Below are 15,296 nucleotides of genomic sequence, written 5' to 3' on the forward strand. Positions count from 1 at the left end.
GTATCACAATACACATGTATTGAGAGTGAAATATGTAAAAATTGACAAATAGAAGATTCTATATTTGTATAATTTTGAGTGAGCCCATGGTATTCTGATAACATTTCCCAGAGGTCAGGCTTCTCCAATGTCTATCGGTTTGTTGTAGGTAAGAAGAGAAGCAGGGGCAAATGGATCAACATCTTAAATTTATTCAACTCAATTGATTCCTTTTGATTAGTAGAGGAAAAGAAAATTTGCTTTTGTTTGAGGAGGAATTCAACAACACAATAAATGTTGATTATGAAGCAGTAAAGATCCTCAGCAGTGGGTGTGGGGTGGAAATCTCATTACACTATAAAATGAAACTTAAGCAAATTTCAAGAGAGTAAAACTACCACAGAATTTGAGGATGATTATTTTTTGTTACTCTTCTTTACTAGTGTAGAAGAGAAGATCGATAACAGAAGAAGTTAATAATCTCCTTGATCTATGTTGTACAAAGTTCTAGCAATGATTCAAATAATTCCTGAAGCAATAATTTTTACTTCTTTTAGTATAAAGTTTATATAACATTTTTCATCGTTGAACTCTGTGGTTTACGTTAACATTAACTACCTGGTTTACATGCCCATACCTGTCTGGGTATTATAGGTAAGGAGAGCACTGACATGGATACCCCAGCCAACCAATCATGAGATTCATGGCCACAGTATGGCACCCTGTACTGAGACTAAGATCTTTGTTCTTTGTGATGAACAGGTGAACATTTTTTATTTTGCGGTATTTTTAAAAACTCAGTTTCCTTAATAAAATAAGGTAGTTCCAAATTGGTGTCATTTATTGTCACTTTAAGAGGAGTGAATTCAAGTACTCACACACAATACATTGCATCATAAGGCAACAGAAATAGGAAAAAAAAAAAGGTTGCTGCTAATGTCTGACATTTCTGTGCAATTTAACATCTCTTTATAATAATGTTTACAGGCTTAAGTAGGTTTGTGTCTATTGATAAAACCCTTGTAACGTTTATTTTAACGTTATTCTGAGTCATTGATTCACAGTATCTTCATCCAAGATGTCATTCTTTGAACATTTATTATGGCTTTTGCTGTCAATTCAGCTGTTTGAAAATATTATAGCTATTTTATAGCTGAGTAAGTGCTTCTCACATGAAGTTTGAGACCTAAAATATCATATTTGGGGTTTTAATTTTTGTAAAGACCACTTGTTAAATTGTTTGTACTCAGCAGGTGGATAAAGGGTAAAAAGAATATAACAATAAGCAGTAACTAGAACTCTTTACCTGTCCATTTATCCTTCCAGGCCCAACACCCAACAATTCCCTTCTGGCAAAAATTTGAGTAAATAGAGCTTTATATTATGTTCTGAACATTGTCAAACTCATACTATATCAAATAGAACAAGTGCATTCGTGATTTGAGAGATTGACATTCAGACAACCTTGCCTTTTGTCAAATCCAGTCTCACTTCTTCATCCATAGTATTTCTGTCTTCTTCTCCCTAAAACTCTTGTCATGATGCCAGAAAGGCTTACCATTCCATTTCTACAAGGTTGACTTCAATTTCCAACTAGAAATCTAATTTCTAACCTGAATAATTCCTATAATTTATCAGTGCAACAGCAACCGCATATCAATATAGAGAACAAGTTAATGATGGAGAAATAAAAAAATGTTGAAGTTGTTACTAATGTCCTCATGTTATGCCTGGAGATAGACACATCACCCACACCCAAAGCTTTTCACCGTAGCAATTATCACCTGGGATTTTATGATATATATGTGTGGTTATTTGCTTTAAGTTTCTCTTTCTAACTGGTATCTGGGAGTCCAGGTCCAAGTTTACTTCATTCACTGCTGATAACCCGTGTCAAGCGCTATGTCTGGTAGAGGGTGCACTCAAAATATATTTGTTGAAGGATTCATTTAAGAGTAAACACATTAAGCCTTGAGATGTTGGATTTATCAAGGTGGAAAAGGCAGGTCAGAGCACTGCTTTCAAACTGGAATTAAACTCTCAGCCTGTCACACACTAGCTCTGTCACCTTGAGTATCGTTTCCACGTCTTTAACTGGGGATAGTAGTAGTACCTATGTCATAAGAATGTAGTAAGAATTAAATGAAATCACACATATAAATTACTTAGCACCACATATGACACATACTGGAAAATATTATGATTGTTATTATGATTAGGCAAAGAGAGCAGAATGAGCAACCCTGGGTATTGAGAAGGGCATGGGGGAGTAAAAAAGAATATAGCTGAAATAAAACATGGGGTGAGTGGTGGACAATGGGCAGAAAGGAGGGGTAAAATTGACTATGTCTGGAAGAGGAGGGGCAGGTTTGGGAAATGGAAAATTAATTCAGTTTGAAATATGTTGATAGTGTTAGGTTTGAAGACCCTTTAGGGCATCAAAGAGATGTCCAGAAAACATGACTCAGGAGTGATTTGGTGGAAGTCGTCAATATTGCGGGCAGTGAAGGGGATTGTCATTGAATTTACGAAAATGAAAAAAATATTCTTTAGGAGGTAGAGGAGGTGATAGCAGTTCTTTATGGAAGAGAGGAGAGATGTGTAAAGGATTAAAAGTAGTTATTTTACTCATACAAGTTTTACTGAGCTAGGTGCAATTCTAGGTTTCGTTCTTATTCCAAGTGTAGACTTAAGAAATGATCCCCCTTTTCATATAGATTTGGAGAAAGAGTTGAAAGTCATGCTTATCAACATGTTAGAGAACATGTTAGAGGTAATTCTTTTGATGGTTTTCTTCAGACAAGACTAATAATAATCCCCACTCTTCTTCCCACAAACGTTAAGCAGAATCTTGATAATTTATACAATGGCACTTTTGACGCATCTTTCACCCCAGGTGAAAGAAAAAAGCCAATAAAATTCCCTGGAGAAACTCTGTCTGTGTGCTTACCTTATCTCTCTAGCTGTCTTTTTTTCTTGCTTATAAACCCTCTGAGTAGAAATTACATTTTATAAACACTACACAAATATTTTCTCCTGTGGTAAAAGAATTTTCTAAGGGCTTTAAGAATACAGTCAAATCAATCGGTTGTTGCGAACTGGTGTACTTTAAAACGTGCTTAACCTTCCTTCTGGTAAAGATAACTTGAGAACTGTTTCCCATACGTAAGAATGTGTAAAGCTTTCCCATGAATGTGTAATGAGTATGCTGCTTTGTTCTGGTTTTCCCTGACACCATCACTTTAAGTTGGCAGTGTTTACAAATGGAGAATATAGTTGTGCATCTTCCCTGCAAGGTTAGGGTAGCTTACAACACACACTGATTTCTCTTGGGATTAATGTATCACTCATGTCAGGAGCCCATAGAAAAAAAGTGTAGTTTCTTAAATGGTTGTTGTTGGCATAGATTTATGAAACAGTTAAAGTCGTCTAGCCCTGTTGATAGACACCAGTGTAAACAAAGTGTGTGTTACATACATTACCCTTGAAAAAATGTGTAACACTCAGCTATGATGCAAGCCTACTAAATTATATTAGCATTTCTTTCTTCAGTTACTAATGAAGTGTTTTGCTGAGGCTGTTCTTTGTTTGCTTTTTTGATGCATAAATTAGACACAGTATTTTTAGAGGTTTTTAACTTGGGCTTGAACTTCTAACAGCCAAATGTTGGAATTTATCTTATATTTTAGCCTACACTTCACCTTAAAAAAAAAAACTATAGTAATAATCAAATCTTGCAGCTAGGATAAATTGACCAGCACTGGTACTAAGAACTGTTTTCCCTTTATCCCATTGTCATTGTATCTTTAGCACAATGAACAAGTGAAGAATCGTCTCTCTCTGATGGCCCCCGAGATAGTGTGTGAAAGTAGGCCAAGTGTGGTGTTCATTATAAAATGGTCTGGAAGATATTCTGAAAGAAGTGAAGACCTTACATTTCTTATCAGTGACCCTCTCTACTACTACCTTTCCATATTTACCTACTTAGATTTGTAAGAGAATCTACTTGGGCTGTCTACACAGTGCACGGATCCCCTCTACAATATGCCTACCGGTTGGCCATGCAGACTCTGAACACTGCTTTTGTTAAGGAACTTGTTAATAGAATCATTCCTTTCCATTTTCAAAAACCTCAGATTTGAAATAATTCGTTGTTACCTTTAGGCTGAGGTATGCTTCCCTCCTGCCTTCACTTATTGGTCACAGAGAATATTCCCATTTCCTTTTGTACACTGTAACACAATGGACCTCTTGCTACTTTATGTGAGTACCTCTTGTGAGATGTTATCCTGATTCTGTTGTGTTCAGAACAGGACATCTTGTTCAAAACAGGATGATACCACATTTTTCTGGCCAGGACTTTGGGCTATGCAAATCAGGGAAGAATTTTCCAGTACCCTTTGTGTTCACCAGTGAAGAAGTGGGTCCTCAGACAAGAAATAGACCCAGACAAATGCTTCTCTGGGCTTTGCTCTCTGGATTCACAGGAAGAGTCTGTAAATGCTTAAGGTGTTTCCAGGTGGTAGGAGCAAGATGGACTGATATGAAACAGTGATTTTCAAATTAGGGAGAGAGTACTTTTTCAAACGACCCCCATCCTCAAGTTCTGACATGCTGTCCAAGAAAAGCATGAGTCCAGCTTGAACATAAAAGCTAGTACTGAGGTGAATGCATTGTGCAATAAATAATTGTGTTGCATATGTAAAAGGAAACCAATGTTGAGGGAGTTCAGTAAGGTTATTTATATAAATAAGCACCATGTCTCAATATAGCTTACCTTGTCATGCGTTTTGTGTGTGTGTATGTGTGTGTGTGGTTTTATTTGTTTTGTTTTGTTTGGTCTGCTGTTTGTCCTCAGCCTTTAGGAAAGTTTCTCTTTCCCTTTCCAGCTTAGTTTTAGCGGTGCTGTGAGAAACTAAGGCAAGGATCACTTGGCCACATTTGGACTGTGTTCAAGAGTGCAGTGCCTCATGAAGACTGCATGTTACTGGCATTTCCATGCAGGGAGAGATCCCCAAGTAGGCAGTGAAGTCTCAGGGAGTAAGATTAAAGACAAGAAATCAAAACATGTTTTCCCATATGGAGAATTTCTTTCCATTGCCAACACTCTGGCTTTAGGATTTGATGTTATAAGGGAGCAAACAGTGCTTCCTTGAAAGTATTTGAAGCCATGCATCAAGACTCATTTTCTCCTCTCTATAACGTGCTGTACCTCTCCACATCTCATCTTCAAGAAAAGCATCTTCAGTTTTTAAAACATTTTTATAACTACAAGATTTCCCAATTATTTACCATTTTGGTTAGTTTCTTTAGGACATACCCGAATCTGACAGCTGTGATTTTTACATGTTTCCTATGCAGAGTTTCTGGACCATGGTATATTTGGGGGGACAGGCCAGGATTATAGGAACTTATTGGCTCCGTTTATTGTACACTTAGCAAGGATCAGGGTTGAGCTAGCTGAAGGGACATCTCTGTTCAGGCTACATTAGAACACTTGCTGTTTCCCCAATATATCATGTGCTCTTGGGCCTCTGTGTGGTGGCTCAGGATGGACCCTCTACTTAAAGTGTTACCTCATCACTTGTCCCAGTAACATTCTACTCATTGTTGAAGGCCACATTCTCTCTGAACGCTTATGTTCCAACTTCACTGAAGCCTCTTTCCATGGCATCCACTTATTCCAGCTTCTATTCTAGCAGTTACTATATGCCTTTATAGCTCTTTTGGTTTATATCTGTCAGACCCCAGTAAGTTCCTTAAGGACAAGTATTTTCATTTTTTTCTGCGTACAATCAACATAGGCAGTTCCTGCTACTTGAAGTTGCCCAATAAATATTTGTTGGACAGGAAAATGAATTGATAAATGTGCTTCATTATTGAGAATCTGAACCTGAGGTTCTAGTAAAGCAAATCCTTTTTGGAAAACTGAATCAGCTCTTATATTTGCAGTGCTACTTTACACATGGATGTTGTCTAATATTTTGAATTTGATAAGTAATGATTTTGTGATTTATTTAAAATAATGATGTGTATAGGGGTATCTAGAATTTAGGCAGGAAAATAATAATCTGGGGTTTTCTTTGGTTTTAGACACTGTTTTTATTTTGTGGGTTGTTTCCTTATTCGACTTGATGAAGTATCAGGAGAAAATGCCATTTTCTTAGGGCAGGTGAGTCGGTGTACTTTCATCTCAGTATAGCACAGATTTCTGGTAAAACTAAGGGTATTCAAAAGTCAAAAATCTAATGTAAAGTTCTTTTATCTTTCGTGGGTTCTGGAGAAAGCTAATTAAGATTCTTAGCTCTGATAACTTTATTCTTGAAGCACTTGAAGCCCTGCTTGCCTCTTTCAGAAGAGTTTGTGCATTGATCATAGTGCTCAGTAAAAGTTCATTAGGACAATGTATTAAGTAAACATCATCTGATAATATAGGAATTAGTAATACCATCTCAGCCACTAATCACAAATTGGATATGTTGGTTTTTCTTTGAATTCATTTAATGTTAACTGATACGTGATACCTAAACTGTGTGCAAAATCATTCATTTTACATGAGACAAAGCCTTTGACAAACACAGTTCACTGAAGAGTGAACTTGTTGGCTGTTGGAGAGATTAGACATCTACATCCCTAATGGAAGTTCCATAAGAAAGGTACTGAATCTGGTTGCAAGAAATAGGGAAGACATCTTGAAGAAAGGAGCATTTGATCAAGATAAGATTTTAATAGATTTAATTCACTGGACTCTTCCAGTTACCAGAAGCAGAAATGTACTGTTTCTTGGGCTACCTCAATTAGTGAGGTTTACTGTAAGGCTCCATGGGGAGTAGGAAGGGCAGGAAAATACTCTCCGCAGCTGCCCAGGCAGGCCTCATAGAGAATCAAACACAAGCTCTGGTAGTGTGAGAGCCCTTCTGTCATCTCACCAGAAGTCAGTGTCTGTGTCCTTCTCCAGTGGTCTGCATTGTAGTCATTTAACTCTTCTCTGTCTTTGCCTCCATGAAGGCATCCTTTGTATCTCCATGACACTCCTCAAGGAGAAAAATCTATCTTGGCTAATCTCCATTCAACAATGTGCTCCCCTGCTACACAAAGCTCATGCCACTGCTTAGGCAGCTTGCCAACTAGTGAATACATGTTTTTGGCTTAGGGACTCATTCCTGGTCCAACAAATTGTGGCCTGGGCGATGCAGTCACATGGTATAGAGCAGTGCCTCTCAAACTTTAGGATGCGTATGAATCACCTTCGGACCTTGTGAAAATGTACACTTTTGGCTCTAAGGTCTAAGGATTCATGAATTCTGTGTTTCCAACAAGTTCTCAGATGATGCTGATGTTTCTGGCCCTGCAATCACACTTTGAGCCACAAGGACAGGGCATGATGATTTCTGTGTGACTAATTACTAAGAAGGCAGGCACTCCATGTGGTGGGTCTGTGGTTGTGAGATAGCATTACATGTGGAAGAATAACTGTAAATAAAAGAGTGGAGGAAGATGCAGTGTTGATGTCTGTATGTGTTTGCGTAAGGCCAATTTTGAATATGGTTAAGTTCAAAATGAATGAGGCATCTTCAGAACAAAAAATCTGGGACAATTTCAGATGTAGTCTTCTAATACCAAAGTTGTTGGAGTTGGCTATTAGTCCTTTCATGGTTTTAATCCAAAGCAAATGAAGAGTAATTCTGATGTTTTCAGTGAGAGATAGTAAGCAATCCAGTATGAATTTAACTTACTCGTATTCACTTGAGAGCCTGCCCCATAACTCTGGTCACAGTTTCCCACTAAGTCTGTGCTGTTGGGGAGGATTTGCAATAGGATCTGCAGTAGGACTTGGTTGTTTATTTTGAGCCAGAGTCCCTGGTTTGGACACAAAGTGTCAGATTCTTTATTATTCTGATGCCTTAGGAGAATCATGCATTGCTATAATTGTCTTCATTAGAGATTCACAAATGTGATAGTTCAGCACTTAATCACAAAGATCTTTGAGCCATTAAATGTCTGACATTTATAGAGCGAATCCCAGTTTCAAAGCATCTTTACATTCATTCTAATATTTCATAAATATAATCTAAGACTGATTAAAAACTAGGGAGATCTTTTCAAAAAGTTTATTTAATGATGCTGGAATCTAGCGATTCAGAATTTTGAATAATGTCCAATAGAAGATAACTGAATTAACTATTCAGGTCTTCTGACTTAATGTTAGATGCATAAGGAAAAGCAATTTTTTTCCTTCTTTCCTCATTTCATTCATTATATTGGAAAGGAAGGCTCCATGTGATATTTACATCTAGTCTTCATTGATCAATGGCAAATGGAACTAAACATTTTATATTGTTTTCTTAGCTGAATCTCATCTACTTCAACTTGTTTTCTTTTAAAAAGATGTATTTTAATTGTAATGATTAAAAAGGAAAAAACAGTTATTTTAAATAACTAAAGAGTAACATCCTTTTATTCTTTTTTCATTTTTTCACCTAAACCAAGTAGTTTCTCAATTTATATAGAGTAGATCTTGAAAAGAATTTTCAAAGTTCACCTTATCTTGGTAATCATGTGGAATTCTGACTTATTGAATAGTTTAATGATATGACCATCTTTGACTACTACATTTTAAGTTGTCAATTGTCAAAGAACAAATGCTGTTTAGTATAAGACATATAGTGAAAAGTATGCTAAACTTGGAGCCAGACAAACTTACGTTTAAATTCCTTCTTAACACATATGTGCTGTTACCTTCAGCAAGTTATTTAATCTATCTGCGTCTCATTTTCATCATCTGTAAACTGATGATGTTCATATCTACCTTCCAGCATTATTTTGAGGATGAAAATAAATAATGCATGTAATATATTCAACACAGATACTACCATTGAACAGAATTTTAATAAATAAATAAACATGAAAATCTTTTAAGCCTTATGCCAGAATACCATTTTTATATAAAGTTAATAACAAAAGTACTTTTACTTCATATTTGCACAAGAGGAGCATTATCCATTCTTGACATAAGTGTAAATTCAGTGCTTTGAGTTATTAACAGAAGAGCTGTGATTGTAATTGCCACTCAGCTAATTATTCTATATAGTAGAACCTCCATTGTCAAAAAAGTTGTTTTCCAAAAAGGAAATTCTAACCAACCTTTAAAATGTAGTCAGTAAATTCACACGTGCTGCAGTGACTTGACATAGAGGAGCAAAGAGAGTGGTCAGTTATAAATATCATTCATAATGAGACATTTTATTAATCCATTGTAATCACATGGGCCTCTGTAAGTCAGGTTATACCCATATGCTTTTAGAGAGTTAGGAGTGGAAATAATGTGTATGAGTGGAATATTCCACTATCATTCAAAATAAAGGAAGTCAGATAAAATATCCTACATGTCAAGTGGAAGACAGATATTCTTATTAAACTTACACGTGCACTGTTATATACCCCTCCACATAGTGAAATATGAAGGCCCATTTCTGATGGTTTTCTAAGTACAGGCCACAGGGCCACTATATTGATATATTTCTAATAATAGAATGCTTTGCATTGTTTTTATAATTAGCCTGCCTTACATTGGTAGCAAACCAGGAGTATCCGTTATTTTAGATGCTGCTTCATAGCAAATGCTGTTCTAGCAGTTTGTTTGTTACCGTGTTTTTATTGTTGTTGTTGTTTTGAGATGGTCTCTGTCGCCCAGGCTGGAGTGCAGTGGCACAATCTCGGCTCAACTGCAACCTCCACCTCCTGGGTTCAAGTGATTCTCATGTCTCGTGTCATCCTCCTAAGTAGCTGGGATTACAAGCGTGCACCAACATGCCCACCTAATTTTTGTATTTTTAGTGGAGATGGGGTTTCACCATGTTGGCCAGGCTGGTCTTTAACTCCTGACCTCAAGTGATCTACCCGCCTCAGCCTCCCAAAGTGCTAGGATTACAGGCATAAGCCACCACACCCAGACTGCTACTGTGTTTTTTGTTTGATGAAGCATCTGTGGGGCTTAAAAATAAAATGAAATAAGCCATTCTTAAGAAGACAATGGAAATGGCTGGGTAATTCGTTCAAGGGAAAGGTGAATTAAAGGGCAGCCTGAGTGTGTGGATTTGGGGCCTTGTGAGCCTTCAGGTTCAATCTGGGAGACTGCACTTAAATCTGGGAGATGTTCTTAAAGCTAAATTGGTTTCCAGAACCAAATGTTTAACTCCAGTACAGCCTACAAATAGCCAAGTCATCCTTGCCAAAGCAGTTCTTTCCTGTAGTAACAGAGTATTTATATCTTAGTGTAGTTTGGGTCTTATAGAGGGGGAGGTATTTTAAATTATAAACTTTTAGCTAATTTCCCCGAGCATCACCTTCTTATCCTTTTAGACACTTTCAGTATATCCACTAGTAATTAATATGATTTTTTTCTTACACAGATCCAGTGCCCTACCTGCCAATTCATCTGGTGTTTTAAGTGCCACTCTCCTTGGCATGAAGGTGTTAACTGCAAGGAGTACAAAAAAGGAGACAAATTGTTGCGTCACTGGGCCAGCGAAATTGAGCATGGGCAGAGGAATGCCCAGAAGTGTCCAAAGTGCAAGGTGAGATAACTTTTAGGATGAAAAGAAAAAACGTGTACATCTGGTTATGACTGAACAATATTTACAATATTGAAGCGAATTATAACTGTCTTAATGCAGGTATGTAGAAAAAGAGTATTTGCGCTTTTATTTTAGAAAAGTAATTATATAATTAAACTGAAAATATTTATAGATAAACAATGTATATTCTTATTATTTGCATTACTCTTCAAAATTTAATGAGGCCACATATAAATATTGACTTAAGACATTGAAGTCCTTATATTACATTTAAAAATGAGGATGTACTTTATGGGAAAAAATAGCATAAAAGTGATATAAAAGTATAAGTTCTAGTCTTCCACGTGTACTATAATTACTTCTCAATTATATAGGCTTTGAATCCTTGCAATCTTTTGCTTTTCTTTCCTTGCTGACATTGTTGATCACTTAAAAATTACGTTAAATTGAATACCATTTGACGCAGCCATTCCATTACTGGGTATATACCCAAAGGACTATAAATCGTGCTGCTGTAAAGACACATGCACACGTATGTTTATTGCGGCACTATTCACAATAGCAAAGACTTGGAACCAACCCAAATGTCCAACAACGATAGACTGGATTAAGAAAATGTGACACATATACACCATGGAATACTATGCAGCCATAAAAAATGATGAGTTTATGTCCTTTGTAGGGACATGGATGAAACTTGGAATCATCATTCTCAGTAAACTATCGCAAGGACAAAAAACCAAACACCGCATGTTCTCACTCATAGGTGGGAATTGAGTAATGAGAACACATGGACACAGGAAGGGGAACATCACACTCTGGGGACTGTTGTGGGGTGGGGGGAGGGGGGAGGGATAGCATTAGGAGATATACCTAATGCTAAATGACAAGTTAATGGGTGCAGCACACCAACATGGCACATGGATACATATGTAACAAACCTGCACATTGTGCACATGTACCCTAAAACTTAAAGTATAATAATAATAAAATAATATAAATTACATTAAATTGAACTGATTGTTTTGCTTTTTTGCAAATCTGGTGAAGTAAAAGCTCATAGCTAAAATCAGGACTTAGGGATTTTATGAATCCCACTTTTCATCTTTCTTTTGATAATCATGCAAGTAATCAAGACCTAGCAGGCAATTTGAGCTTAGACCTAGATGTGTTGAAAGTTAGCCAAGCAAACAGCCAGGGAAGACTCTCCTATGGGAGGTCAGCCAATAAATTCAACCAGAAAACTTTGGATTTGATGTCTGTAGTATAGGGATCTGTTGAAGTTTGAAAGTTTTAAAAGATCTTACTTTAGGAAATCATATGTGTGTGTACACTTTGCCTTATGTGGTTTCTACCCTTTGCCAAATTTATTTTTGGAAATAATCTCTAAATTGGCCTAATTATCTTTTAAGCACAATTCTGCAATTACTTCTTGGAGATTTAGCACCAGATAAATGGAACTTGAATTGCCAGAAAATGTTTAAAATTTAATAATTATGAATACAATTGGAAGTAAAAGTATATTCTAAGCCTATAAATGAGCATAATAATAAATGTACAGATTTACTATACCAAATTCACATACTAGTTTATAAATATAGTAAGGAAAAGTATTGTATGAAATAACTTGCTGCATTTTTAGCAATTGGAAGAAATTTTTGAAATAGTTTAGATGACCTGGCTTTCTAACAGAAGTGATGTCTAAAGATATTTGGCCTAAAGTTTTCTTTGTTTTCCTTGTAGGAGGCAAATTCATCCACAGTCACCCATTTTGTTTTAGGGCTATTTCAGATCACTGCATCAGTTGCTCAGTACACTTATTTTTCATTCCACTAAAGAACAACTAGAAAACGAGGCCTTTCCCCCCTTTCTCTTGCCTTTTTAGTTTATTCAAAGCTACTGCTCAGTTTCAAACAAAACAAAGACCAATAGGAACTTAAGAGTACTGTTAAGTTATTCTACTTAACAGTTATTCATAAGTGCACTTTATATCCTTTGGAAAGCTGTAAAAACAATTCCAAGTTAGCCTGGTTCTACAACTGGGTTTGGAATGAGCACCACTGCAGCATTATACGTTGGGGAAATTCCAAATAAACTGATGTAACACAAAATACATACATTTATTACTGTAATCTCTTAACCCAACCTGAAATGGACTATAATGTAAAGGAAGAAAAAGAAGCCGACCACGGGGAATTTACTGAATGCCGTAACAACTTCCCACAGTTGTAACAAATGTAGATAAACTGTTAAGAGAAAGCATAAATGCTGGTTCCCTTTTGAGGTAATAGCTCAAAGGTCAGGGCTTTAAAAGGGATTACCTTTTAAATAGCTTAAAGGAAAAGAACCATGGAATCAGTTGACATTATTACATTGTAGCAAAGAGCCTACTTTCTGGTGGGATTTGGGTTTTGTGAAGTTTCTGTCTGTTTAAGTCATATTTTATGATTTGTTTGGAGTATAAATGGTTTCATTTTTCTTTCTCTTTTAAGCATGACTTTAAAACTTTACCTTTTTTGTTGGACCTTAAAATTTTGTTTTGCCCCATGAATCATTCCTATTATTACAACAGAAACCCATGAGGAGATATTACTGAGTGAATTAATACTTGTTTTATACTGTAAGGCTTTCTTTTCATAAATATATCTTTTACCGTTTATAAATATAAAATAGGAAGATGGTAGGCATTTGTGAAAAAGAAATGAAGAATTTCTCACATAATGCCTCCAGGTAAACAATTATCACATATTTTCATATAAATGCTTTCAATCATGGTAACTAAATGTATTTAAAATTTTGTTGTGAAAGTATATATGTGTATATATATATACACACACACACATATATTTGTACCCTACTATAGGTATATGTTTTAATTAGTTCATAATTTTAGTAAATATTGTTATTTATTTATTATTTTGAGACAGAGTCTCGCTCTGTTCCCCAGCCTGGAGTACAGTGGCACGATCTCGGCTCACTGCAACCTTCGCCTCCCAGGCTCAAGCAATTCTCATGCCTCAGCCTCCCAAGTAGCTGGGATTACAGACATGAGCCACCAGGCCCGAGTAATTTTTGTTTTTTCAGTAGAGACAGGGTTTCACCATGTTGGCCAGGTTGGTCTCAAACTCCTGACCTCAAGTGGTCCACCCGCCTCAGCCTCCCAAAGTGCTGGGATTACAGGTATGAGCCACCACGCCCAACCATATTTTGATTTCCAAATGATTTGTTTATCAAGGTGATATAACATCAGATAGAAATTTGGAAAAGAGAGGGAAAATATTCACCCAGAATTCTGCCGCTCCAGTATACTTACTCCTAACATCTTATTGTGTGCCCTTGGTCTTTCACCCTATTTAAATGGCTTTTTAAAAACTTTTAGTCATGATGTTCAAATAATTTAATATCATTACTATTTTCACCTAACATTGCAAACATTTCTCATATTACTAAGTAGTTTTCAAAACATTTATTTCATTAACCATGAACTGTGTAACACTTGCTTAAATATTCCTCCACTATTGGATACCAAGGCTTGCTTGGTTTGTTCTGGGATTTAAAAAAATTGTGTATTATAAATAATGTGTTGATAATATTCATCTAGCATTTTTTTTCCATATTTTATACCTTTGAAAGCATATATTTATAAAGGTAGAATGACTGGGTTAAAGAATATCTAAGTTTTTAGTATTTAGCACATATTGGCAATTTGCTTTCTAAAAGGAATGAATCAATTTATAATTCCACCTAGAAAGTTTGAGGACCTGTTTCAGTATGAGCATTTGTTGGCATTTTAAGTATTTTTTAAATATTAATTTAATGATTTTAAAATATTTTTTCTTGTATTTTATATTTTCCTGTTTGCTTGTAAACTGAATATAAATTCATGTATTTTTGAGTTTATAATGCCCCCTTTTAAAATTTTCTGTTCATACCCTTTACCCATTGATGTGGGACAGATTGGGGCATATTTTTATTATCAAATTGTATGAGCTCTTTATTTAGATATTTAAACTCCACTTCTGGCATTATTGTCTCCACATTTTCCCTGTTTTCTATTTCTTCCTTTTTATTTGAGTGGTAGGTTTTTTTTTTTTTTTTACTTAATTGATTTGCATATGTATTGTTTAATTTTTTTATTTTTGTTTGACTAAATATATTATTCTCTTTGTGGTCAAATACACAAGCACATATGTCGTACGAACACATATTTTTATATATTTACGTATCTCTGTATATCTTTTGTAAATATGTTGCTTATAAGTTTAAAAAATCATTTATTCAGAAGTTTGATTAAAAGTTCAATTTTCTTCCTTTAACTATTTGATTTTTTAATATTTTAACTCTTTAATCTAACCATAATTTATTTTAGTGTTTATTATGCATTGGGTACCTGAAGTAATATTTTTTCCAAATTGAAACCATCTAACCCAGCTGTGTTTGTGGGATGACTTTCCCCTCATCAATTGATTTGTAATTTCTCTCTAAATTATATCTTAAATTACAATATCTTAAATTATAATACATAATAGTCTCTTTTCTTGCTGCTGATTTTTAAAGAAAATTCTGTACTTACACTGGTGAGTTTTAAATGATTATGCCTTTGTTAAATTTGCTAATCTAAGCAAGGTTTGATAATCTATTAATTCATTATTTTAATTAGTATTCTAAATGAAACAAAATTTTATCTTACTTATTTATAAATATTACTTCTCTCTTAGTGAGTTTTTACCTTTTTCTCAA

The 15,296-nt window shown here is 35.4% G+C and overlaps 1 protein-coding gene across 1 annotated transcript in view; it reads left to right on the forward strand.

Moving 5' to 3' along the window:
- RNF217 (ring finger protein 217) overlaps positions 1 to 15,296 on the forward strand; it is a 127,659-nt gene that overhangs the window by 88,683 nt on the left and 23,680 nt on the right. Inside the window, exon 3 of the mRNA XM_063621115.1 lies at positions 10,392 to 10,556. Coding sequence (XP_063477185.1) covers positions 10,392 to 10,556 — 165 coding nt within the window. The remainder of the gene's footprint in view (positions 1 to 10,391; positions 10,557 to 15,296) is intronic.

The sequence above is a fragment of the Symphalangus syndactylus genome, chromosome 2 (assembly GCF_028878055.3).
Source record: "Symphalangus syndactylus isolate Jambi chromosome 2, NHGRI_mSymSyn1-v2.1_pri, whole genome shotgun sequence".
NCBI lineage: Eukaryota > Metazoa > Chordata > Mammalia > Primates > Hylobatidae > Symphalangus > Symphalangus syndactylus.